The sequence below is a fragment of the Glandiceps talaboti genome, chromosome 14 (assembly GCF_964340395.1).
Source record: "Glandiceps talaboti chromosome 14, keGlaTala1.1, whole genome shotgun sequence".
In the NCBI taxonomy this organism is placed as follows: Eukaryota; Metazoa; Hemichordata; class Enteropneusta; family Spengelidae; genus Glandiceps; species Glandiceps talaboti.
In genome coordinates this window covers 5,973,227-6,000,783 of record NC_135562.1, presented here as the reverse complement: position 1 = coordinate 6,000,783, position 27,557 = coordinate 5,973,227, and the positions used below count along the sequence as shown (strand labels likewise).

Here is a 27,557-nt window from a genome sequence, read left to right as displayed (position 1 = left end):
TGATACATATGTCAAATATGCATGAAATAGTGGTGAAAAATCTACTGAGAGAGAAAGAGAGAGGGAGATACATATACACATATACAATGTATACATACATACATACATACATACATACATACAGATACATACATACTACATACATACATACATACATTCATACATATATACATACACACATGCATACATACATATAACATACATACATACATACATACATACACACATTCATACATACATACATATAACACATACATACATACATACATACATACATACATACATACATACATACACACACATACATAAATACATACATAGCATCACACATACACACACACACACACACACATAAAACTACTGACCACTTTTAGTTCGGAATTTCTTGACATGATTTTCAAACAAATGGTCATCTTTAATCATATCTATTGATTTTTGACTAAAAGAGTCCCACATTCCTGATTCTTCACCAACGTTCTTTTCCTTTTCATTCAAATATGCAACTTTGATAACATCACTGCCATCTGCACTGCTTCCTGCTGACATAATATGGTCTGTATTCTCAGTCTCCGATTCATCTTCTTTTCGTGAGGACTTTTTCGAAAACTTTTTACTGGATGTTTTACTAAATTTCTCCTGATTCTCACGTAACTCTGGAATGTTGATATTATTATCTCCTTCGTACATCTTCTTGGATCTACACATTTCTTTTCTGGTTTCTTCTACCAGTTCTTCGTCTTTACATTGCTTGTTGATATTTTCCTGCACATCTGACACCGAGTCCATTGAGGTATCAAGAGCTGAGGATTCATCACTAAAGAGACTGACACTAGCATTTAAATTATCAGCCCCAAATTCTTGGCTAGTATCTATGGACATTGGTGAAGCCTGAGACAAATCTTGGTCTGTAAATTCCTTCATTCTTTTGTTAGATATTCCTATTTCCTTTCGTGTATCTGTAGCACAAGATTGTGCTGGCGTCGAGGTAACACAATCAGCTGTGGAAATAGTTTGATTTTCAACTCTGACCGCTTGACCTTTGCCCTTTATACCTGCCTTTTCTTGATTTCCATGTAAACCCTGAAGTTTTGTTTCCGAAATAACAGTAGTCACTGTTTTTCCATCATTCTCAACTCCATTTTTCCGACTTTGAATCTTGGATTTTTCCGTTTGCTTAGCTCTTTTGAATGTCTTGGCAAATATATCTTCATTACTATCATTTCCGTGTTGTTGAAATGGTTTTCCCCGATTCAAATGAGTTGTTGAATCCAAGTGTTTATTCTTGGATTCAGGACCTCCGAGTGAAGCAGTCGATTTCTGTAAATATAAACACAAAGTAAGTTATGTGTTGTATTCAGCTTTTTAATCAAATTACAAACTTGAAAATTGTTGCTTAAAATATTTGACTGCATACTTCAGTTTTTGTCCACAGACTGTAAAAATTAATGCAACACACTGAATTACCAACACAGATGAATTTTCATTTTAACAAAGTATTTTAGTAGGCAGGACAAATTGGAGAAGTAGATATTTCAATAAAAAATCAACTTGCACTTACACCCCAATGTTTGAATCCTATGGTTTTTGGATTACTTTTAGCTTATCAGTGAGGCCATAATGATTAGATTTGTCTGTACACATTAAGTGTATCTAAAGGTTGTATAATACATACACACTTGAATGGAATCTGTTATATTAAATTCCGCCATAAATTATAGAAATTGTACAGTTATACATGGTGGCTGATGGAAGTGATACCCAAACCCAACGTACATTGGGATGCAGGCAGAGAGATGTTTTGAGCAAGAATTATGATGCAGTACACTTCTGATAACACTGATGGCACGACATTGAATATTTGGAATAATAAATTTTCCAAAAATCTTTTGAATCTGTACGAGTAGAAATGTTCATGCATAGTTTACATGTACTAACCGAGTCTGCAAGTAGTGGTATTTTCATTGGACGTCCAAATTGACCACTCTCATTTTCTCTTTTTCTTTTCTCGGCATGGACTTCTGTGACTGGATACAAAATATACACCAGTTACATATTAGACAAACTAAAGAAAAACTAAATACTGGTGGACAATATTGGATTTTGATAATGACCAACAGCAGCATATATATTATAATCATAACACATCATGTTCAAATAGCCTCTGGTGATTGGCTTAGATCACACCATGTGGTATGGACTATTGACCCATAGTGACCTCAATTTGCATATAGGGGGCACTATTCACATTCCATTTTCCCTAGGGCAATATTCACATTACGTGGAAGTTTTACCTGTTGTGCATTGTAGTTTTGCTTTCTCCAGTGTTTTTCTAGGCACACTGTCTTCCGGTTTGTAACCACATCCCACGCCTATCAGATTCTGACAAACTTGGTCAAATTCCTTTTTATGGAATGGTCTCACATATCTGTAGGAGCCTGTAAAGAAAATTAAGATAAGCCATCACTGTCATCAATGGCCTTAAAATGGTACAAACTGAGTTTCTTGTCTGTCTGTCTGTCTGTCTGTCTGTCTCTCTCTCCCTCCCTCCCTCCCTATCTTTTTTATATATCACAAGGGTTTTGTTAGTAATTAAAAAAAAAAATACAGACACTGATAGCAGCAAGCATGTATTTAATATCTTTAACAGAAATATTGGTAGACTTGGAACAATTAGATGTTATTCCCAAATATTTTTCTTCGTTCAGCCAAGGAAAATATGAGTGACCTAAGGGGTCCTTCTTTCAACTCTAGTGACAACCCTTAGGTCACGAGTATTTTCCGGCTGAATGAAGAAATATATTAGAGAATAACATGATTATACATGCGCCAGTAATATCGAAGAAAATTAGGGAAAGTAATTATTATAGTAATTTTGAAATTGTTTGACTCATTTTTTTGAACACAGCAGAACAGGTGACATGGATATGTGTTGTCGCGACATAGAACAACCAGAGTATATATTCCATATTTTTTGTTCTAAGTGCTTCATGCATGGTATAATATACTTCATTGAACAGAGACATTGATATATTTACTTTTAAACAAGTCATGGTTCCGTGGGTCCTCTATAAAGATATCAGCTAATCCAGCCACCAGTGGTGCAAACTCATTAGTCTGAAAATAAAAATACATGTACCAACTTTGTTAAGAGAGATATAAATAACTTGTCAGGGACTTTGAATTTTAAATACAAGACTTAAAGGCTTGCAAGTACACTACATAATGGACTTAATTCTATATGTTGGTTTTAAAAGGTATGAAATAGGGAACTTGTAATTCAGACTGAGCATGCTCAGACGCAAAGGACTATAGGATTATCTGTGGTTATCGAAATACCTAATCTGGAGCTACTGATAAAATTAACCTCCCACAGTGGTCAGGGTAATTATGAATTGATTATTTGTGGTTACAAACAATGTATCAACATTGTTTATAATACTAATTGATTTAGTATTAATTATCACAGTTCCCATGATGCAACATTCAACATGGTGGGTTTGCAAGTTCCCTATTACCTTACTTACTACACAGAGTAAGGATGGCTTAGCTTCAAGCCAATGTACTAAATGATTTGTCCAATATGCATAGAAAATTACAGTCAAAGCTGTGTATAGCAGTCACCCATGGGATTGACATAAAGTGGCCATTATAGAGTGGTGACTGTCAAGGATTTGGTTATTTATTCATGATCTGACTTGTAATTTTTTATTTTTTTTCCAAACGTGAAGCGCCTATGAGCACTGTCGTGGATATATGGCGCTATATAAATGTTTATTATTATTATTATATTATTATTATCTCTCTCTGACTTGTAAATTAACATATAATTATGTGTACCCACAAAATATAGACAGAGGCTAAACACATTAAAATAGTTTAATAATAATACATGTATCTGCTAGGTGATTGTTACCTTCTTATATTTCGCCATGACTTTGTTAAATGTCTGGTATGCACTATCACTTAATGATTTCCGTACCTGTAATATAAATGAAGACTGTATCAATTTACAGCCATATTACACATGGCCATTGGTCAAATAGGAAGAATTTAAATGAAAACAAACTGAACCTAGAATGGATACACTGAGAGTGGTGTAAATAAATATTTCTGAACTTAGCAGTTGACGGCCATCTTGCAAAATGGCAGCCATATTGGATTTTCAAGAGGCTAAACATTTCCATAATCAATTCACTGCATACAGTACACCCCTCCTCCCAATATTATTCTTGTATCAAAGGTGAATGATTATAACACTTGTACATTTCATATATATCACGTAGCATATACAGGAAGTGAAATAAGTTGGGAAACAAATGAGAGAAAGACTGTGATCAATAAATAATGAAACATACCTTGATGATGTATTCATTTGCAGACAATAGTACTTGTTTATTTCTTACTCTACCAGTGGTGGTATCAGTGGTGGTGGAGGTCTTAGGACCCTCTTCAACTATCTGTTTTGGTTCCTCTGACCTCCCACCACTCATTCTATTCTGTTTACTTGATCTACTGTGAATCGTTACCGTTGGTCTAGCAGGTTTTAGGAACTCTTTTTCAAATTCCTTGTCTTTGAATTGTGATGAGGGCTATGGATGGAAGACAGAACTGGTTAGTCACTTACATAAATGGGAATAGTTCGCAATGTTTTGATGCAACTATTAAATAAAAAATATTTAACATAAATCGGTTGACATTGGTGATAATGAGTTGCTGTGCATAAACCCGTCCATGTTTTGGGGGTGTGTGTGTGTGTGGGGGGGGGGGTGTGGGGGGGGGGGTGGAGGGGAGGGTGGGGAGTAACCGTATACATGGAGGAGTACAGTACGGTATTAATAATGCAAATGGAAAACAATCAACATAAAGTTGTCTTTTCAGATTACATATCTATCAGTCAATATCTACTTACATTTCTTATCACAATTTTCTTCTTCAGTGTGGCTTTCTTTCGTTGTTCTTCCATTCTTTTCTTTAGTGCAGCTTGATACTTGGAACCCTTCAAAGACATTAAATGATAAGGTACAAAGAATGTGTAGATTTTGCTACCACACTTAAAACCTGTACACACTGCCCTCTAGTGGCAGGATCTAAGCAACAGGTACACGATGAGCTTTATTCTGGTTATTGAATTTCTGGCCATTTCATCGCAAGAGGGTGTCCCAGACTTGGCAAAGCCGACGCTAAAAGTTTTGTCATGTCTGCTGATTATATATACAAAGCACAAAACGCTGAATTCATTATGGCTTCATTACATTCAGGGGCATTACAGTAATGGTTAGACATGTTTTGATTACTGCTAGTCAGTAAAAAAATAAAACATTACAGTGGGGAACAACAAGGAAAATGAGTGGTGTCTGCTGTGTTTATGCCACAATATTCAACTATACAGGCCCTCACTTCCTATGTCAAAATAGACTGCGAACAGCACCCCTAGTGGCCAAACCATGAAATATTTTATCTTTCTGATAAACCAGAATAATGTGTATTGAAATGAAATGATTTGAACCGACATGTTACGTCCCATCTCTGCATGACATCAGTGGTTTTTGACTTGTCACAGTCAGCATGACCTATTGTGGCTATGGTCTGACTTGCGTGTAGGAAATACTAACTTCTGAAAAATAATGGCAAAGAAACTCTCATCTTATCAAACCTACCTCTCCACTATCGTTACCATCACAATCATCATTATCATCCTCTGTTGTCTTTTTCTGAAATAAAATTATCACATCAATAAAAACATCAAATTTGACATGTTTATACAAAAAAGTGGACTTGATCTCAGTTTTAGACTTTCACCATTATTCAGGCAATAGAGAATACTCTTTCTAACCAATCAATATGAACTTTACACTATTTCTAACCAATCAAAATAAGCCTTGTACTATTTCTAGCCAATCAAAATGAGCTTTGCACTATTTCTAACCAATCAAATTGAACCTTACATCTACTTGATCAGTATGAAGCAAAACAGTAGGAATGGTTCTGTAGATACAGATGAAAGTAATACTGAACTGCAGGATCAAAACATCACCTTTTACTAATTTAAGGCCTACGTTGAATAATGAACTCACCTCATGCTGATCAAGTGCATCTAATAATCCTGTAGCCTTAGACTTTGAAGTAGAGGGCGCTGTTGTCTCATACATTATCTTAAGTCTGGACTCAGTTACTGACTCTGTTAAATAAAGGGAGGCAATAAAAATATTTGTTTACAAATCACTAGCCTAGAGACTTGGCTATCTGACTTGACATACAGGGTGTAATTTTCCAGCCACATAGCCAAGTCTCTCGGCTATCAAATTACTTGCATTAGTGCATATATCCCATATGATATGACACCTTTGTGCAAGGTTTGATTGAAATCAGATATTGTGTATCTGAGAATGACGTATTACAGAGGGACAGAAGCATGCACAAATGCACGGATGGAGACCATTGTAAAAGTCCCCCCCCCCCCCCCCCTTTCGGGGAACTAAATATCTAAAATAAGAACCCCTTCTCATCACTTGATAATACTTACTTTCACTTCTTCTAAGACTTGGTACATGAGAGACAACTAGACTAGCCTGGTGTGCCTCTGTTCTTAGTTTGGAAGTACTGTACGAGGTAGAAGCACCAAAAGTTGTAGCTCCTGTAGTCTGAGGTGGAAGAGATGTCATCTGTCTTTGCTCATTGGATGACTGGCCACTTTTAGGCTTCAGCTGTGGATTAGGCATCTATATTATACATTAGATAGGATTGAAACGCATTTCAGTGAGTGTGGTCATGTTGTAAATTTATTACATATTTTGATTGTTGACCAAAATATTCATTAGCTTGGGAGTTTAAATTAAAGACCAGGGTTATAACATACAGCTGGGGGGGGGGGGGAGAGAGAGAGAGAGAGAGAGAGAGAGAGAGAGAGAGAGAGAGAGAGAGAGAGAGAGAGAGAGAGAGAGAGAGAGAGAGAGAGAGAGAGAGAGAGAGAGAGAGAGAGAGAGAGAGAGAGAGAGAGAGAGAGAGAGAATATCAGGGTGTTAGACTAAGTGTTCTTATAACTCAATTATATGATATTTGTGAAAGTCTTACTATTTTCTCAGCTGTCTTGAAGAAGTTCATCAAGTCTCTCATTAGAAGACCAAAGTTATCATACGTCTTAACATACGGTCTCACCCAGGACGGTAGCTGGGCCCTGGCATCAGAATAAGTGAATCTGAAAAGACACCAATATTCAATGAGGATGGTAAGTGATCTCTGGGCCCTGAATATATTGTTGATTTGAATTGATAAAAGGAATCACATTTTCAATCTTTACTACAAATTATGACTTAGTTATTCAATGTCATTATAGAGCCGCTATTTCTATGCGTTATGTTTGTTTTATACATGATGCCATTTTATGTAGACACCCAAATAACACTGGAAATGTTCAGCTCTCCAAAATGGTCTGACTGGTTTCTGGACCTGATCCACAAGCTTTGTACACAGCGCCCTCTATGACACCACTGATCACCTTGTCTTTGAAATTAGACTGTTTGTGCATAAACGACTATAAACAGCGCCCTCTATTGCACAACTTTGTAATTAGAATGTTAAAATAAAACACACCTGTTGTCACACAGTATTATAGCTCCATAATCTTCTTTGTGTCGTATGACCCGACCTATAGCTTGATTGACAGCTCTGGATGCTTGTTGTCGGTACCATTGACGACCAGTAATGCCCTGCAGATAAAGTACCAAATTAACGTCTTTACATTATTATTGTCAAAGATGCTACATCGATTAAACATTTCTGAATTCCTTTTGGTGTTTTATGACAGACATGTAGCTGGGATAGACAGTCAAGTAGGTCACATGATGTGTTTTGTATTATACAACTGCTGACATCAGACCTGTTAGAAACAGGGAAAGTAAACAACAGATTTTATAGATTAATAACACTTGGCACACTGAGCATGTTGGAAGTACAGAGACTTGTATTACATTTCATCATTTGATAAGTACAGTTTTATGACCACTTTACATAATAGTTCACGTTCACAAACAAATTTCCAGTTCCCCTGGCATTTCATGTACACATACAGAAGCCATAAAACTGTTCTTTTCAAACTATGGTGTGTACTACAAGTCTCAGCTGTTCCAACATGCTGTACCAAGTGTTATTAATCCAATTCATTTGTTTACTTTCCCTGTAAGTAACAGATTCAGTTCGTCTACAGTCTGATGTCAGCAGCTGTAGCATACATGAAAACATACCAAAATCACTGCCACTTACCGAGATCAAATCAGACATACTATGGTGCAGAGACTGATCAAATAACTGCATGCGGTGAGAAGCAGTGTAAGATTGAGCTGTGGCACACAAAGTCGAAATAAAAATGTTCACAGAGAGAAACAATGTTTCAAATTACAATTTCACACTTACCACATTTGGGGGTTTAGATTTCACTTCATCTAAAAACTTCATTTTTAAATTAACTTTAGGATCCATTCTAGGTGGGAATGGTAATCCAGTGATTATTACAGCTCTGCCATTGTTGTCGGCAAAATCCAAACCTTCTGATACCTGACAATAAAAAATTATCATGAAACTTTTATGATTATTTCATGCTATGAATTACACATAGGATGCCACGCACAAGCCAAGTTGAACAAACAATATGGAATATATACTCTGGTCGTTCTACGTCAAGACAACGTACATCTATGTCATGACAACATGTGTCTACGTCACTGGTTTGTTTCATTTTTTTTTTAAATCTCCACTTCAGATAAGCTATTGCAGACATACAATATAATTCTCTTTTTAGGGGATGAGCAGAATTTCAGGTGGTGATGGGGGTCACACTAAAATTTGGGGTTGCACAGTGTTTGTTTGTTTTATGAAAATTCTAGAGTTCATTTGGGGGCCATGAAATCATAAATTCAGCTTGTTCCCTTCATCACTGAGACAGGAGTTGAGAAACTGAAAATAGAAAAAAGAAATGTTTTTTTTTTAAAACTCTTTACCTTGCCTCTGCAGACAGCAAAGAAGGCAGCCCCATTCAGTGTAGGATCATTTATTTTTTGATAAAAATCTTCCATTGCCTGTCAAAATATCGTAAAATATTTACATACGTAAGAACTCTGATATAGAATTTGACCACCTAGGTGCATCATAAAAATAACAATCCTTCAATTTCTAGGTTGGCACTATAACTTCCACTCCACCTACTACAAACACATTACTACATGTGTGTAGGCACACAAGAAAATAATTATAAGTAAACTTTCTTGTTCTATTTTGACCTAGCACGAGGTAAAATGCTAAGTATCAAAAATTAGGATGTAAGCAACCTAAAAAAGAAACTTTGGTTATATTTAGAGAGATTTGTACATGCAGTCTGCTTCTCTCTAAAATATAGCGCCCTCTTGAGGCAATAACAGTTTAGGAGTGATGTCATAGGTGAAAGGTTATAAAAATAGATATTCCACACACTCTCTAGTTCAGTGACATATGTGTATCTAGTTATTTATTTATGAATACTTACATCTTGGAACTGTGTTTTATTCCTGGGTTCTGTAAACATTGGTTTATACTGGGAGATTCTGTTACAAATACCACTTTCCTATAAATGAAAAATAACGTCACTTTATCAGACGTTAAATGTTTGTATCTATAATATGTTTTAATACCAGACTATTGGATAACCCATAGTTTAAAGACCCATGATTTAATCTTGGTTCTCACACTTTTAAATATCTTATCTGGGGCCCAAGGGTTACACAGAATCATTCGTTTGTTCTGGACTAATTTTTTCTATAGCTCTACCAGACAACAGTTTGTCACATCTAAATTTTAATCTGAGTTTGAACTGTGCCTATCAGTAAAGTGGCCATATGAATGAGAACTAGGTAGTGTGATACAATTCACATACCTGCCATACTTCCATACATTTGTTCATCACTGGATAAGATGGAAAGAACACCAATAATCCATTGGGTACGATCCTGGAATAATTCACTGTAAAAGAAACATCGGAATGAGGGAAATAAAAAAAAAATCTTTCTGACAAATTTAAGTGGAGCAATGTACAACAGCACTGTTTACAAACAGGTATCCCTAGCCTAGGGGCTCCTAACTCCTCACTTTAGTAGGGTAATTTTGCATTTATACATAAGGTGGTAAATATTATTGAATCACAGGAGCTGAAAACTTGTATTCAGGACAGTTTCAATATACTTCCAGTAAGTTTTCTAAGTCAGGACGATTTCAGGAGACTTCTAGTAGGCGTCTCAAGTACAGAAGGCTTCAGAAGACCTCACACTTGGTGTCCCCCAAGTCAAGATATTTCAAGATGGCGTCAGTAGTGTTTGCGTTTATACAGATATGATATCCTTCATATTTTGGATAAATTAAAATCAGGTTTAATAGTACCAAACAATACAGGAACATGTAAAAAAATTTTTTTTTTTTAATTTTAGTTGATTAAGGTATTGTTTGTCTTCATATTCACATTCACATTCATATTCACATTCACATTCATATTCATATTCATATTCACATTCATATTCATATTCACATTCATATTCGGATACTTTACTGCAACGATAGGTTGTCTTGCAATATAACAATGGCCTTGTAGTCACCTATAGCATTGCCAAGAGACTGCATGTAATCCACAGAAGATCTGTTCTCATATGATGAATTGAGAGCTGTTCCATCTGGACCTTTGGTTACTATGGAAACCAACATCTGGTGTCTCTCTATCACATGGGGATTTTCTAATTTGATTGGAAATTTACTGTAGAAGACATAAATTAGAATAAAAATAAAAGACATGCAATACGGTGTTGAAAATATATGGGAAGCAGATTTGAGTTTATTCACTTCTAATGTGTCGTTTGCACTTTCCATCTTCGAAATTATACCAATAATTTGACACATTTTGAAAATTCACTTGATTTTATTTTATTGTAAAACAAACAGATGCTGTACACAGATTGAAATGGTTGGTTGGATGACTTTGTAAACTGCAGTAATTTACATTTCTGAGGTGAATGGATTCAAATGGTGACCTTTGACCTAAGAATTGCATAATATGAAGTGAATCAGTCAGATAAATGACCTTTGAACTTACATTTGTATTTCTGAAGAAAATTATTCCAGACATGGCCTTTGAACTTACATTTTGTATTTCTGAAGTACCGTAAATGAAGCACATAAAGACATTTGAACTTAACATTTGCATTTCTGAAGTGAATGATTCCAGATGTGACCTTTGAACTTACATTTGCATTTCAGAAGTAAATGATTCCAGAGGTGACAGAGTTCCACTAGTCAATATGATACTTCTGACGTCCTGAGCTGCCAAGTCACGCATACTGAAGCCAGGACTAAAACACCAACAACTCAGAGTTTTACCTGCAAATATACAAGGGATGCAAAATAATTAAGATAAATGGATTTAGAGCGTGCCAATTATCCACTTTGAACTTTGGCATAAGAACTATGCAGCATTTTACTGCGTTCTATACGGATCATAGCATTAAAGAGTGTGGAAGGCAGTGTCAGCGAAGTATGCTTTTTGAAATAGGTCGAACAAGTATGCAAATAATCTGTTGCCAATGCTGTCTGTTTTCACTACACAGACTAACACTGGGGTAGCAGACTGGACGGTCAACTGTGCAAACATTCTCTCCAGACAGCCAGTGAACTAAGTAATTCAAAATTAGTATTTCTGACCATGCCCCTCAATATCTGCAACCATGAGGAGACTGTACAGCGAGATGGCTTGTAAGACAGACCATCCTGCCTCTATATGAAGCCCATACATAAATTGTCACATGATCCATGTTCTAAGTACTTATCTTTCAGCACAATTTGAGACAGAAGCATCCTTTTGTCAGTCAAAATTTTCCTCACCTGATTTTTTATCTGATTTAGGATTAGATGTCCATAGGTCAGTTCTTTGTTGTTTCTTCTTGAAATCTTCTGAGTGTATGTGTACCTTAGTAGAGAACAAGAAGCAAAATAAAAGATACTGCCAGGGTTTACGTTTCAAATATAATTTATTTGAGTATCACTTGGTATGGAATACCCATGGCATATAAAATGTTCTAAAAACTAAAAGTCTTGTAAATAATGAATTTTTATTTATTCATAACACTGGTGCCGTAGTTATTCATATGTATTCAAAGGTCCAAGCTGTGTTTTTGTACTCATTTATTGCTGAGATGTATTTTGAAGGTATCACTGATGGCTGCTACAAGTTCCCCACAACTCACGAAAAAATACCGGTGCCTTTGCTTGAGTGAAGTGTGCTAAGGAAAGACTTCACAAAATGACTAAAGTAGGTATAGACAACAAAAAAACTGATACAAAATCGATCAAAATACAAAATCAACCTGACGCAGTTTGTTATAGCTGTGGAAGCTACATGTATAATGTAACACTAACAGTCATACTTGATTGTTTTAACAGGCTCATGTTATGTTGTGTTTATGCTAAATTGATAGGTTGCCAACACTAATTACAATGCATATACATGGTTTCATTCCCACATACCATGAACAAGCAAACACACCAGTGTTGTTCTCGAGTTGTATTTGTTAGACATATTTTTATAGAGTGCAATTCACTAGTATTATGTATTATTATTTTTATTATTTTATTTCTTGTAAGTAAACGCGCTACACATGCGTCTCAGCGCGTTGTACAGACTGAAGTTTAAAAGATTGCAATAAAGTAAAGAAAATAACAACACACAAAAAGGGGCTAGGTGTAAAACTGGCCAATTAAAATAATTCACAATGTATAAAAACTGACAAGTTAAAATCAATCACTTAAAATGTTGTCTAAAAAGATATGTCTTTAAACTACGTTTAAAAATGTCAACAGTCATTATATTTCTCATTTCAAATGGAAGTGAATTCCACAGAGAGGGTGAGCACACTGAAAAAGCCCTCTGGCCATAAGATCTATTGAAATTGCCACGTGGTTGGACTAAGAGTAGCTTTTCAGCGGAACGAAGATTTCGTGTTGGAACATAAATGCTAATTAAATCTAGAGTCTAAATGTAGAGTCAAAGTGCTGTCTATCACTAGGTGGCGCTGTTCACTTGGAAGATCTCTCCATGTTATTTGAAAGGTTTAACAAATTACAAAAGGATGCATTAGCTTTCTAAGCTATTGAGAGGCATTGTTTATTATAATATTAAGAAGGTCCATGGACATTGAAGGGTGTTGACATTTTTATCATTTGAGGGATTTGCAGAGTATACAGAGGAGTAAGACAGAGGGTCAAAGGTTGTTGTCATTTACCTTGTAATATTTAGACATCATAGCTATCAATTGGTTACTGCTTTGACCACTGTCATTACTGAATACAATCTGAAAATAGGAAAACATTTGAAACTGAATTTTGGACGAATGAAATTGATTGTAAACAAATCAAAAGACCGCAAGTATAAATTCTGGCAATTGCACATCATGGGATTTAATAATTATAGACGTTCAGCCAATTGTAAATTTTGTGAAATGTGTCGAACTTCACATTATCTTGTAGACATGAAATGTCTGATCATGTTTAGCTCATTATTATGTAAATCGTATAAAATTCATTGCTGCACTGCAGTGTACTGGGTACATACATGTACCACTAACTACATCATGTGGCCTACATACTTGAGCACATACTGATGTACGTAATCAGTGGTAAATAAAATACATCACATTTTGGGCAAGATTGTTCAATACTTAAAATGATTACGTTCGTTCTACCTTCAGAATATCAGAAAACTTTTGAAGTCCATTAGTTTTACTGAACACTCCTGTTGGACCTGTGTAACAAACAGAAATGTCAATAAAACGTGTCTGCAAATTTAGGAATAACTGAGAAATGTTAATTCCTTATATTCATGGGATGTAATGTCACTTTGTTAAAAACATTAGTCAAATATAGTACAAATTGGTTGATAAATATCACTGTGTAATTTATACACACACACACACACACAAATACATATAAGTAAAGTGTCTCACTGGAGAGAACAGTGCTTAATGCAATATTAGTAGCTGAGCTATAATATTATAGTCTTAATTAAAAAAAATAAGGATGCTATAAGTCGTTACTCAGCATTTCACTCTTCCTCAGCAATCATCAGAAGATTGATAAAATTGGGATTGACAAGGTCAATATGTACACCTAAATGTTTGTGTATTTATTGTGTAACAAGATGGTCAGACTAAACTATTCCTTGCAGAGATTTACTTCTATAGTTGGTGAGGGAGTATTTACTTTGATGGCAACATTTCGAGACCAGCTCGGATTTTTTGTTCAGTGGCATGCTCTTTTCAGCATTGATTATACATAGTTTCTCAGTTAAACAGAGATTACAACGTTTTGTCTCATTTGTGTAAGCAGCCACTTGTGTGATGATATCTCACTCAATATTATATGGCTGGTTCCGTTCCTTCAAATTCCAAACTTGTTTGGATAGCTCTGTGCTGTACTGAAGTCTCTTATGAGTAAATGTGAGTTTGTGGTTTGAGAATCGCTAAATGTGTTCTCTATTAGCCCAAAGCACAATTCTGTGTTGGTGTGACTTATGCCCTGTATATTACGTTGGTTGATAGGCAATTGCCGTTGAGCGGACACTGTTTGCGATCTCTACAGCTGCAGGATTTATCGGATTTTTGCAAGGACTGCACTGACTGCTTTGTTATGGTTTCTCACAATACCTGCCATGTGTGGCATACAACTATAACTTAACTTTACATTTCCTTTGTTGAAGATCTTGTGTAGTTTGGTGTTTTTGGGGAAATGCCTCTCAATAAGACAGAGAAATATTTTGTCAAGATAAGATTTAACACTCTTTGCTGAATGGCGGGTTAAACCATATGATGTTTCTTTGTTGTTACTCTTCTTCCCTTTGTGTGGAGTCTCTGTGAATATTAATTTCTCCTTATAGCCTCTGTTTTTCAGTGCATCATTGTAGAAAGGTGCAGCTTTTTCAAACACTTCTTTGCTGGAAAATATGCTGAATACACAATCATTTACTTATTGCTTCCGGGTGACATATTATTGTCGAGGGAATGGTTTGAGAGAGTGTTGATATACAGTGGTTGGCATTTGGTTTCCTGTATGGGCTGTGTTCTCCATTTAGGAGGTTTAGAGTGGTGTCTAGAAAGTTTGCGATTTTTAAGTTGGTTTGTATGGTTATTTTCAGCCCAAGTTTACTGAAGATTTTAATATTTCTTTGTTTAGACGTTCTGCTTGATTCCCATTAAAGTTTTTGAAGACAGCTATACCTCCATTTCTATATAGGCCGATACTGCTCTTGTGATATTTTTCTGCGAGAGAACTAAGGATGTACATAACTTAGGATGTACCTACTAGCTCACATATCTCTGCACCATTGTAACTTCCCATTGTGACACCAAACTGGTCTGCTGTCCTTCTTAGCCCAAGGTATTCCTTTATCAAACAACAGAGATTTTCTGCAGTGCATGATTATATCAACATCTCATTCCAATATGTACGTGTGTTGTTTAGTGAATATTAATGCTTTCTTTTGTAGGCTTGCGGTGATGGACGGGTAGAAATTGACGATATCGAATATTATAAAGGTGTGATTTGATTTATCGGGGATGATCTTGAACCAGTTGATTACTGCCGCCAAGTTTTTCCATTGGTTCACACCTGTAGAAAGTATGGTACTTTCATTAATACTGTCAAGTATCGTCTTGCTGACCAGACCCATTTCACTTTTTGTAGGGTTAATTAATCGACATGTCGGGCTGTTGGTAAAATTCTCTTTGTTGTCTTTCAGAGTTATGAAGGCTTGCTTTTTGGCCATTATTTCTATTCTGTCGTCGATGGTTAGGTCATGTGCTATTTTCTTTGCCTCTGTATCGATGTTATCATACACTTTGTCATTCACTATCTTATAGTTCTTGGTTATATTCTCTCTTATAGGAGCTTCTTGTACTGGTTTTTATTGGTTCAGTAAAAGTTTCTTGTTTTGTCAGCATGGATAAGCATTTTCTTAGAGCTCTTGATTTCCTTGATGTCGCATCTGAGCTTATTCTGGAGACTGTCGTTCACATTTCTGAATTTGATGTTTTCTATCATCCTGAGCATATCTTCTTCAAATGGCTTCATTGCTTCAATCTGGGGTGGGCATTTTCTAGTTTTGAAATCAAACTTTTCATTTTTGGGTGCATGATCATCGTCTTCCTCTCCCTTCTGGTAGTAGAAAGCCTTCCATCTCATATGCTTGATTACACTTGCGACTTTTTCAATTAGCCTCTTCCTATAGGCATTTACCGATGGTATAGGAATCCATTTCATGGAGTAGTTGAACCGGGCTTGTTCCATCCTTGTTTCTATATATCCAGGCAACTAGAGGGCTTGACTGGTGGACTAGGAGCTTACTATTCATATAAGTATAAGTGTCTCACTGGAGAGAACAGTGCTCGGATGCAATATTAGTAGCAGAGCACTATAGACTTAATTCAAAAGAATAAGGATGTTATAAGTTGTTATTCAGAGTTTCACACTTCCTCAGCGATCATCAGATGACTAATAAAATTGGGATTGTTAAGGTCGATATATACACTTAAATATTTGTGTATGTATTGCATAACAAGATGGTCAGACTAAACTATCCCTTACGGAGGTTTATTTCAATCTATAGTTGGCGAGGGAGTATTTACTTTGATGGCGACATTTCGAGACTAAATCAGATATTTTGTTCAGTAGCATGCATTCCTATACCATTGGTAAATGCCTATAACAAGAGGCTGATTGAAAAAGTCGAAAGTGTAATCAAGCGTATGAGATGGAAGGCTTTCTACTTCCTCAAAGGAGAAGAAAACGACGATCATGCACCCAAAGATGAAAAGTTTGATTTCAAAACTAGAAAATGCCCACCCCAGATTGAAGCAATGAAGCCATTTGAAGAAGATATGCTCAGGATGATAGAAAACATCAAATTCAGAAATGTGAACGACAGTCTCCAGAATAAGCTCAGATGCGACATCAAGGAAATCAAGAGCTCTAAGAAAATGCTTATCCATGCTGACAAAACAAGAAACTTTTACTGAACCAATAAAAACCAGTAGAAGAAGCTCCTAAGAGAGAATATAACCAAGAACTATAAGATAGTGAACGATAAAGTGTACAATAACATCAATACAGAGGCAAAGAAAATATCATGCGATCTAATCATCGATGACAGAATGGAAATAATGGCCAAAAAGCAAGCCTTCACAACTCTGAAAGACCACAAAGAGAATTTTACCAACAGCTTGACTAATTAACCCTGCAAAAAGTGAAATGGGACTGGTCAGCAAGAGGATACTTGACCTCATTAATGAAAATACCATACGTGCTACAGGAGTGAACCAATGGAAAAACTTGGCGGCAGTAATCAACTGGTTCAAGATCATCCCCAATAAATCAAATCACACCTTTATAATGTTCGATATCATCAATTTCTACCCGTCCATCACTGTGAGCCTACTAAAGAAAGCATTAATATTCACTAAACAACACACTTACACATCAGAACAAGATGTTGATATTATCATGCACTGCAGAAAATCTCTGTTGTTCGATAAAGGAATACCTTGGGCTAAATGAAGGACAACAGAGACCAGTTTGGGAAGTTACGATGGTGCTGAGATATGAGAGCTAGTACAACCTCAGTTCTCTTGCAGAAAAACATCACAAGAGCAGTATCGGCCTCTATAGAGATGATGGTTTAGCTGTCTTCAAAAACTTTAATGGGAATCAAGCAAAGAAATATTAAAGTCTTCAGTAAACTTGGGCTGAAAATAACCTTACAAACCAACTTAAAAATCGCAAACTTTCTAGATACCACTCTAAACCTCTTAAATGGAGAATATAGCCCATACAGGAAACCAAATGACAAACCACTGTATATCAACACTCTCACAAACCATCCCCAGACAATATGTCACCTCTCGAAAGCAATAAATAAATGTGTATCCAGCATATCTTCCAGCAAAGAAATGTTTGAAAAAGCTGCGCTATAAGAAGAAGAAGGGAAGAAGAATAACAACAGACAAAGAAACATCATATGGTTTAACCCGCCATTCAACAAGAGTGTTAAATCTTATCTTGACAAAATATTTCTCCGTCTTATTGAGAGGCATTTTCACCAAAACACCAAACTACGCAAGATCTTCAAGAAAGGAAATGTAAAGTTAAGTTATAGTTGTATGCCAAACATGGCAGGTATTGTGAGAAACCATAACAAAGCAGTCAGTGCAGTCCTTACACAAGCACCCAATAAATCCTGCAACTGTAGAGATCGCAAACAGTGTCCGCTCAATGGCAATTGCCTATCAACCAACGTAATATACAGGGCACAAGTCACATCAAACAATGACAACACAGAATTGTACTTTGGGCTAACAGAGAACACATTTAAACGGTGATTCTCAAACCACAAACTCACATTTACTCATAAGAAGCTTCAGTACAGCACAGAGCTATCCAAACAAGTTTGGAATTTGAAGGAACAGAACCAACCATATAATATTGAGTGAGATATCATCACACAAGCGGCTGCTTACACAAATGAGACGAAACATTGTAATCTCTGTCAAACTGAGAAACTATGTATAATCAATGCTGAAAAGAGCATGCTACTGAACAAAAAATCTGAATTAGTCTTGAAATGTTGCCATCAAAGTAAATCTCTGCAAGGAATAGTTTAGTCTGACCATCTTGTTACGCACTATATACTTATTCTTTTGAATTAAGTCTATTATTATAATGTTATATAATACTCTCTCTCACAAACACATGAAAAAGTAATAATATATATCAACTTACTATTGGTGAGAAATGAAACGATCTTCTCTAGTAAATCTAATGCCTGGGTGTATGTGTCAAAGGTTATCTTGGCTCGTGACAACAGCTCATATATGAAACTGTAAAATCACAAAATCTACATTAGGATAAATTCTTGGTACTAGAAATAGAATATTTTTGCCGGGGTGCATAATAAAAATAATGTACATTCAACTTCTTGGTCGACATCATAACTGCTGCTACACATGCTTCACATGCATTACTATAGTCGCCCCTGTGAATAAGTCAACCTTCATGTTTTATTTTGACCCTCTACTAGCATGAGGTAAAATGCAATTACCATAGATGTACTGAGAATAAGTCGACCTTCTTGTTCTATTTTGACCCTCTAGCATGAGGTAAAATGCTATTGCAGGTACCAAGAATCGTCTTACCTTCCTGGTTTTGTAAGACCACTTCCATCAGGAGACAGTGGAATCTCATCGATAGCTTCTTCTAAAACTAAAAATAAAGCTGTACAAACAAAATATAGACAGATGTTACTTGTTGTTAGTCCTTCTTCTTTATTTTTATCCTTATATTTTATATTTTTAAAGTGCAACAGAACTGATGACGTGTGTGTGTGTAAATGTAGTGTACTCTGGGTATTAGCATGAGGGGTTAAGATGTTTTCTGCCAACCATATTTTCATGAGCATAGCAAGTAAAAGTGCATCAGAAAACACCGCTAGCTTGAGCACTGTCTTGAAATTTGCAATTTGTCAAAAATTGCATATCTCATTTGCATTCGACTGTAGACACAATAAAACCCTATTTTTAATTTCCAAAAAATCAGCAATTTGACAGAAAAAAATAAACAGATGTAACAATAGCATCACTGTGACTGAATGAGCAATCTGGTAATGTTGGAGAAGGGGTGGAGGGGGGGGGGGGGTACTTACCTTTGAGTTGATACAGCTCTCCACTATCAAAGTCACAAGCTGAAAATGAATCCAGACAGACAAATGTTGAGTTACGCTGATTAGTGATTATTGTGTTTCAGTACATTTTCATCACAACACTTGAAACACATCATAGACCCTACATGTACTTGGGTCTATGGACACATGTAAGGAGTGGTCAAACTTCTTGATGTACAACACTAGAGGGTGCTATTCCCTTTACAACATTCAGTGATAAGTGACAACAACCAGCACTTGTTTGTTCAGTCTTAAATACCAAAATCAAATAAAGGATTTTAAAATGTGGTGGGAATAACATGAACTCAGGCAGATGTCACTTACAAATCACCTTCTATAACAAAGAAATTCTCTAGACTAGAATCTAGCCATTAGCTTTCAAATTTAGCGTTCATCGCCAGCGTCTAAGAAAATCCGATGATTTAGATACAAATCTAGCTAGACATCATGTAGAGAAGTTAACAACACATCAGAAGTAATCCATCAGACATTGACAGGCACTTGTAATTGGCTCATGTTTGTTTACCTAACCTACTATATCTTCCAGTTTGAAAGGAAGTCACGTCTACATGGACTCACGCGCTAACATCGTAACATATAATTTGTATAAAATGTATCTAAATACAGCTCTTGGTGGTAATTTAAAATTCAACATAGAAAATTGTTCTAAAAAGGCAGATTTCCCTAGAAGTAGAAAGAGATTGAAAGTCAAGAGAGAGACTGCAGACTAGACATATACATGTATACATATATGTATGCATACCATGTTTACTCTACGTAGTACGATAAAGGTCTCTTCCGCTGGTCAGCGTCTGTATGAATATTTATAACTTTCAAATTGTAAAACATGTGTGTGTGCATTTCTTCTGACTGCATCAAGTTATCATCAATAAATCGGAACTAATTTGCATCTCACTTAACGTTTCTCTGCAACATCATATTCCCATTTCCATGATTACAGTTATCCTAGCATTACCAACTTGAAGGCCATTAGGATCAAAGTTCTAAACTTTGATTCAAATTAGACAAAACAGAAAGTCACATGACCTGATTATGAGTGCACCTCTTGATGGAAATCAGCCCCCCTGGTGATTGAATACAGCTTGGCTTTGTAATAAAGTAAGTTAGTCAAGCGTGTACACACACACTGATACATAGGAAGTACAGTGTCTATTACTGAATGCACAATGACTTGATGGCCAGCAAAGACTATGAGGAGATGCCACAAGGGATATTATGGACAACATCAAAATGGCATTTGTGGTTACAAAGTACTGGATGGGTTGACAGCGACTGTATTAAGTCATGACAAGGAATTTCCTGTTTGATAATGGAACAATTCCTAAGATCATGGACAAGTTATGGATGTTTTTAATACTGAATGATGAATACTGGTATTATACAAAATTTGATTACATTGCTAAATAAAAAGTGACATACATAATTCAGTGCATTATATCAGGTTGATAAAGATTCTCCGTACTTGATGATGTCATTATCGTAGCATTAGAATACCAGAATATATTGAACTACATGCATAAATTAGCCTAGTAATGTCCATTAGGTGGTATATAGTCTTCAGTTACAGTTGTGTCTCACATTTGTACCAAGTTTGAATGACATAAGACTATACATTTATCATGTGATGTAACTTGACCTGCCATTACCTTGCATATTTGGGTATGTACATAATATTATGTGTATGGCCTTCATTATATTGTCTCATATTTACACCAAGTTTGAATAGAATGGGGGTGATACAATGTAGTATCATAATAAAATGGTTGTAGTTATGCACATGTGCATTGCCTTCCCTTACACTGTATACTACATGCAGATGTAAATGACCTTCATAGAGTCTCACATTTCTGCCAAGTTTGAATGGAATGGGTTATTTTACAAAAGGTACATGGCACTGTCTTGCACTCTATGCTTCATGTAGATGGCCTTTATACTAGCCTGTCTCACATTTGTGCCATGTTTGAATGGAATGTAGGCTATCGCATATACAGACTACAACATATAATGACACACACACACACACACACACGCACACGCACACACACACACACACACACAGTTCACTAGATGAAACTACCACCACTCTCCCCAGTGTATAGATATCCAGACCAAGGGCTGAAGACTCTTTTATCTGAATCCAACAATCAAAACAAATAAATTGGCTTTCTAATGATATGGTTATCAGACATGGATTCTGAAAATAGAAACTATTTTTGTTCACTACCCTAATGCCTTGAAATATCATACAACATTAATAGTCACCACAAAGTCATACAATAACCATGCTTTTATTTGAAGTTTGAAGTTAGTCAAAAATTTCTCTGGGGATAGTTTTGAAAATTGGACTGTCTTGTGTTTGACAGCAATCTACACAGATTGTACTTACCTGATGAATCAGTATTAAACTGCTGGTTAAGTTTCTCAACTTCTACGTTCTTCTCCAATAATTTACTTGTTTCATTCACGCATGATGCCATGTCATACGATGTGAAATCAAAAGACACACTCTCTTCACACATTTTTTCCTACAAGAAACAGCAAAGATATAATCAGAAGTCTGGAATCTAACACAGGGAATATTGATGATAATATGATCAATTTATAAGTCGCAGATGTCAGAACTTAATATGAACAATTTAGAAAACCAATTCCTGAGGAATTGTTGCAGACAGTATATCTTGATTTGTGCAAATTTTGAATGAAACTGGACAGCTAATTAACTACCAGTGTAGACACAGACACTGACAGACAAATCAGACAGCCAGACAAACAAACAAACAAACAAACAAATAAACAAACAAACAGACAGACAGACAGACAGACAGACAAACAGCTAGACAGAGTTGTTAAATACAATGTCTACACTTTATGCAAAGTGTGCAGGAACTGTACAACTTAAAGCAAATGAATGAAATCCCACATGACTAGACTGGAGTTTTTAACTATACCAACAAGCAAATTGAATGAAATCTGACCACAATTACTCTGTTAAGAGACTGACGAAACAGTTGAGACATAATGAGTTGACAGATATTAGAGATGAGAAAAATAATAGGCGCTGCAGCTTCAATCAGATTAAATTTGAAATGCTGGGAGTCAAGAGAATATTATTTGTGGGCACTGGTTGATATTCTTGAACATACAAAATGTATTCCTATATATTAAAATATGATGCCTTGCCTTTGTGCAAAGTTTGAATGAAATCAGACAGCTTGCCTTTGTGCAAAACTTGAATGAAATAAGACAGCTTGCCTTTGTACAAAGTTTGAATGAAATAAGACAGTTTGCCTTTGCAGACAACTAATAATATAATGGCCATTAAAACTGGCATAGAAATAATTCTGAAGTCAATGTCAAATAATCTGACTTCAAGGCTAAAGTATGACTTATGGCTGTGTTTAAAATCTGGGACAAGACATAAATCAAACAAATTTTTATGACATTTGAAAGCCAACACAATTAATTTACGTTCTATCAGGTTTCCAAGGTCACAACATATCATTACTTATGATCAGAATGAATAAAAGAAAAAAAGCCCACAAAGTGAGTGTCATCATTTATCCAAAAACTTCAATATTTTCTATTTACATAAACCCATGACAATGTTATTTATGGTGCTTTGAATATCCCATTTCAATTATTTTGTATTTTCTTGTTTTAATAAATCATTTTTATTGCTCTGAACCGCTTTCTCAATGTAGGTCAGGTAAATGGATGCTTTAATATTTACCTCCTTATCAGTGAAATTCATCAACCTGCTGGATTTTAGTCAAACTGCCTAATAAAAAGTATTTGGGGCAAGATTTTATGAGAGAACCCACTTCGACTAATAATGAGCTAATTTTGATAAGTTGAAAGTTTACAAGAATTACACTGACTCATATTAAATTTATTTACAAGTGGTTGGCATATAAAGATTGTTGAAGTCCATGACTTGATAACCATACAGAGGTACACTAAACACAAAAAGAATGAATTTTATAATAAAAGTTATCTCTGAAAAAGAATACAATTTTTTTTGTTGACATATGCATTGTTGACTTGATGAGACAATTTCAGTCCCAGAATATTACATTCTTTCCAATTTGTAAATTGAAAACAGAAATGAATCCAAAATCATTTCTGAAATCAGAATATGTACTAATTTGAAGAGTTTAGTAGAGAAATAATATCCTTAGTTTTAGGACAGAAAATCTTATAATTTAGTTGTCTAAGCAGCCAACAATGGTGAACAATATGACAGCCAATTACACCGAACTTTGCCAAAACTGTGTCGCAAATAAAATTTAAAAAAAATTTATTTGTGTTTCCGATAACATGGCTTCAGAAAATACGGTAGGTAGGTCACGATTTTATTTTATTTCATTTTATCATATTCTATCTGTATTGTTGTTAAGTTTGAAAAATATTGTTTTGACCCCAAATGAATGAAATGTCAGCCATATTATTATATTATGTAAACAATTTTATATAAATATATATACACACACACACACACACACACACACACACACAGTTTCATTCTTCTTTTGCCAAGTAGAGTGCTCAATCAGCTTGGAGAGCTGGACTCGCTGACTTTGCAAACACACCTTGGCACAGTACACAAAGTCAGTGAGTCCACCAGCCCACCCATACACCTGATGATCCTTTTGGTGAAACGGACCGTAGTGTAAATCCATAATGATGTACATTTGTATAACATACTTGTCTTCCTTACTCGTCTTCCTTCATTTTTATGTATGTATACATTATATATAGACTTAATTCAAAAGAATAAGGATGTAATTAGTCGTTACTCTGAGTTTCACGCTTCAAGCGATCTTCAGACAACAAAGCATGAAACTCTGAGTAACGACTTATTACATCCTTATTCTTTTGAATTAAGTCTATAATGCTCTGCTACTAATATTTGCATCAAGCACTGTTCTCTCCAGCAAGACTCTTACATTCATATATATATATATATATATATATATATATATATATATATATATATATATATATATATATATATATATATATATATATATATATATATATATATATATATATATATATATATATATATGAATGTAAGATATGTGTGTGCAATGTGACAATAAATTACATATTATCATATTCTCATAATACAATGTAGGTATGGTCAGGTAATCAGATTGAAACATTTGGCCTTAGTTATACTCAAAAAATTGTGCTCAATGTTTAGAGACGGTCACAAAAAATAAAGTACATGTAGAAGACTGTCAAACACTTCTAAACTAAATACTTTATAACAGTAAGAAATTCAAAATGAGTGAGACTGACATTACAGTTTAACCCATTATGGGCCTGGTTTAAACAAAGCCTTTTGTGGATCTTCTTTTTTTTAAAAAGAAAACAGTGTCAGCCTTTTACAGTGTTAAATGATTTTAACTACATTGGAAAGGTCACCTATGATTTACAGTGTGTTTGTTAAAATGTAAAATTCCTCCTATGGTTGGGCCTGTTTGATATCCTTCATAGTTACAAATTATGTTTGCCGAGTACTTATTTCATTTCATTTTACTCTTTACCTGCTCTTTTGTTTTCCATAGCCCTTGAAAAAAACTGTCTGTGCACTGTTGAAGCAGAAGTTTTAACCAGACTTGGACTTATCCTTTAATTCAAACTAGAGTGCTTAGTTGGAAATAGTGTATGTGAACTGGTGCAGCCTACAAAGATCACTGAATTCATTACTCCTACATTAAGATTTACCTTGGATAGAATTAGTATACAGGATATTATAGCTACTATTAATGGCACTTGTATTCTACTAATGTAGTCATATTATCAAAACTATAAATCATTTACTGCCACAATAAAAGTCACCATCTAGCTCTTCAAATCTATGTTGCTCTATCCTTGCTGATGAAACTGTCATCTCAATAAATTTGATACATCACGAGTTTCAGTGTTTATTTATTTGATATGTTTCCTTATCCCCCTCTCTTCCTGTCTGTGTCTGTCGATCTGTATTTATGTATGTCCTCTCTCTCTCTCTCTCTCTGTCTCTCTCTCTCTCTGTCTCTCTCTCTCTCTCTCTCTCTCTCTCTCTCTCTCTCTCTCTCTCTCTCTCTCTCTCTCTCTCTCTCTCTCTCTCTCTCTCTCTCTAAATTATAGTTTGTTAGGGTACCCATCTACTTTCACTAGATTTATTAGGTGAAGATCTTCTTCACAAACAGAGCCTACGTGAACATTTTCATTAAATGTGTTACAATACATAATATCAAACTATTAGAAATCACACCACATATTCTCAGTTTGACATAAAACCTGAAGATAGCTGTAGGACGTAACCTTTTCAGCGCAACATTCGAAGTAAAATCTATTTTTGGTGATACTAAAATCAAGTAAAATATGACGTATTACTATTCAATGAGGTTTTCTCAGAGTGTTTGAAGTTCTGAAGAGATTCAGGGAAGAGTAAACACACTGTCTGTACTATCCATGTATAAGTACACATAGGGAGCTGATGTACATGATAACACATATCACAGCTACTACATAGCAGCTTATCTATGTGAATCTATGCACACTAAAAAGCTATACTTCAGTTGCCTCCAGGTGTATAAAAAGGCTCCCTAGCAACGTGATAGATAGATGATTCTTGAGAGCTGAAATAGTACCACACTAGGGAATCAAATCACAGAATATCCTAGTATGTACCGTGGGTAAAACTAAAAGGTTATACAACTTTGTTTCAGTGTGAGAAGTTTTAAAGGGCTAGGTTTCAATCCTGGGTCACCACATTAGTGTTATCTTAATAAGGACTATATTGGATTATTCTTTTGTTGTGGATCATCGTTTTCTATAGTCTATCTGCTAGACCTCGGATGTTCTTCCGATAGAATACGACACACGACCGAACATCACTATCGAGGATGGAACATCCAAGGTCTAGCAAATGTCATCAGGATATAAATAACTGCCAATCAGAGAACCGTATTAGCGGCAAGCACAAACAGAGGACAATAGCTAATTTTTCATGCATATTCATCTTCAGGAGGGGCTTGTAAAAATAACCACCAATGCGTTAACTAAAGTGTGTGAATGATAACGTCTTGACACTCATCAAACACAATTACCATAAACTGATAAGACATAGTAATGACATAACATGTGTTTGTCAACACCTGCATGTAGAGATTGAATATATTAAAGTGTATGTATGCATACATGGCCCAACCCACCGCTCAATGTAATCTCAATGGAATGTCCGGTCTGAAAATGACATTTGCTAGACTGTTCGGGCAAGCCCTCACTGCGAACTTCATTCACTTATAGTATCAAAAGAAAGCCCGAACATCTAGCAGCAACACTATGTTTTCTATAGCTCAGCCAAACAAACAGTTTTCACACCAAGATGTTAATTCTAATCCGAAATTGGTCTTTAACGTTTTACTAATTTTAAGACATTTTTCCTTGCATGTAAAAACAAAACAAATTGAGTTGTTTTCTGGAAATGTGATCAGTGTTTGTAGAGGCTACAAAATGAGACTTGAGTTGATGTATTTATAGAGGCCATAATGGTGCAAGTTCTAAAAGCTGAATATAGATGTATACTTCTAATCAACCTTCTAAAAAACAACACCTGTTTGTTATCAAAAATCTGTCCTGCAGGGATTCTTGACATAATTTATTCATACCCTACAGACCTTATATAGCTATATGGTAATTGTTGACATACTTTATTCATACCCGACAGACCTTATATAGCTATATAGTAATTGTTGACATAATTTATTCATAC

The 27,557-nt window shown here is 35.4% G+C and overlaps 1 protein-coding gene across 1 annotated transcript in view; it reads right to left on the bottom strand.

Annotated features, from left to right (window-relative positions):
• LOC144445879 (regulator of telomere elongation helicase 1-like) overlaps window positions 1-27,557 on the bottom strand; it is a 47,494-nt gene that overhangs the window by 612 nt on the left and 19,325 nt on the right. The window contains exons 10-34 of the mRNA XM_078135521.1: window positions 22,176-22,314; window positions 19,751-19,789; window positions 19,245-19,323; window positions 18,832-18,929; window positions 13,746-13,804; window positions 13,287-13,355; window positions 11,890-11,974; window positions 11,256-11,388; window positions 10,614-10,768; window positions 9,902-9,987; window positions 9,515-9,592; window positions 8,994-9,071; window positions 8,413-8,550; window positions 7,591-7,706; window positions 7,072-7,195; window positions 6,524-6,719; window positions 6,075-6,178; window positions 5,658-5,711; window positions 4,910-4,996; window positions 4,356-4,589; window positions 3,914-3,979; window positions 3,036-3,114; window positions 2,292-2,435; window positions 1,936-2,024; window positions 366-1,317 (exon numbers count right to left, since the gene is read on the bottom strand). Of these exons, the coding sequence (XP_077991647.1) occupies window positions 366-1,317; window positions 1,936-2,024; window positions 2,292-2,435; window positions 3,036-3,114; window positions 3,914-3,979; window positions 4,356-4,589; window positions 4,910-4,996; window positions 5,658-5,711; window positions 6,075-6,178; window positions 6,524-6,719; window positions 7,072-7,195; window positions 7,591-7,706; window positions 8,413-8,550; window positions 8,994-9,071; window positions 9,515-9,592; window positions 9,902-9,987; window positions 10,614-10,768; window positions 11,256-11,388; window positions 11,890-11,974; window positions 13,287-13,355; window positions 13,746-13,804; window positions 18,832-18,929; window positions 19,245-19,323; window positions 19,751-19,789; window positions 22,176-22,314 (3,481 nt within the window). The remainder of the gene's footprint in view (window positions 1-365; window positions 1,318-1,935; window positions 2,025-2,291; window positions 2,436-3,035; window positions 3,115-3,913; window positions 3,980-4,355; window positions 4,590-4,909; window positions 4,997-5,657; window positions 5,712-6,074; window positions 6,179-6,523; window positions 6,720-7,071; window positions 7,196-7,590; window positions 7,707-8,412; window positions 8,551-8,993; window positions 9,072-9,514; window positions 9,593-9,901; window positions 9,988-10,613; window positions 10,769-11,255; window positions 11,389-11,889; window positions 11,975-13,286; window positions 13,356-13,745; window positions 13,805-18,831; window positions 18,930-19,244; window positions 19,324-19,750; window positions 19,790-22,175; window positions 22,315-27,557) is intronic.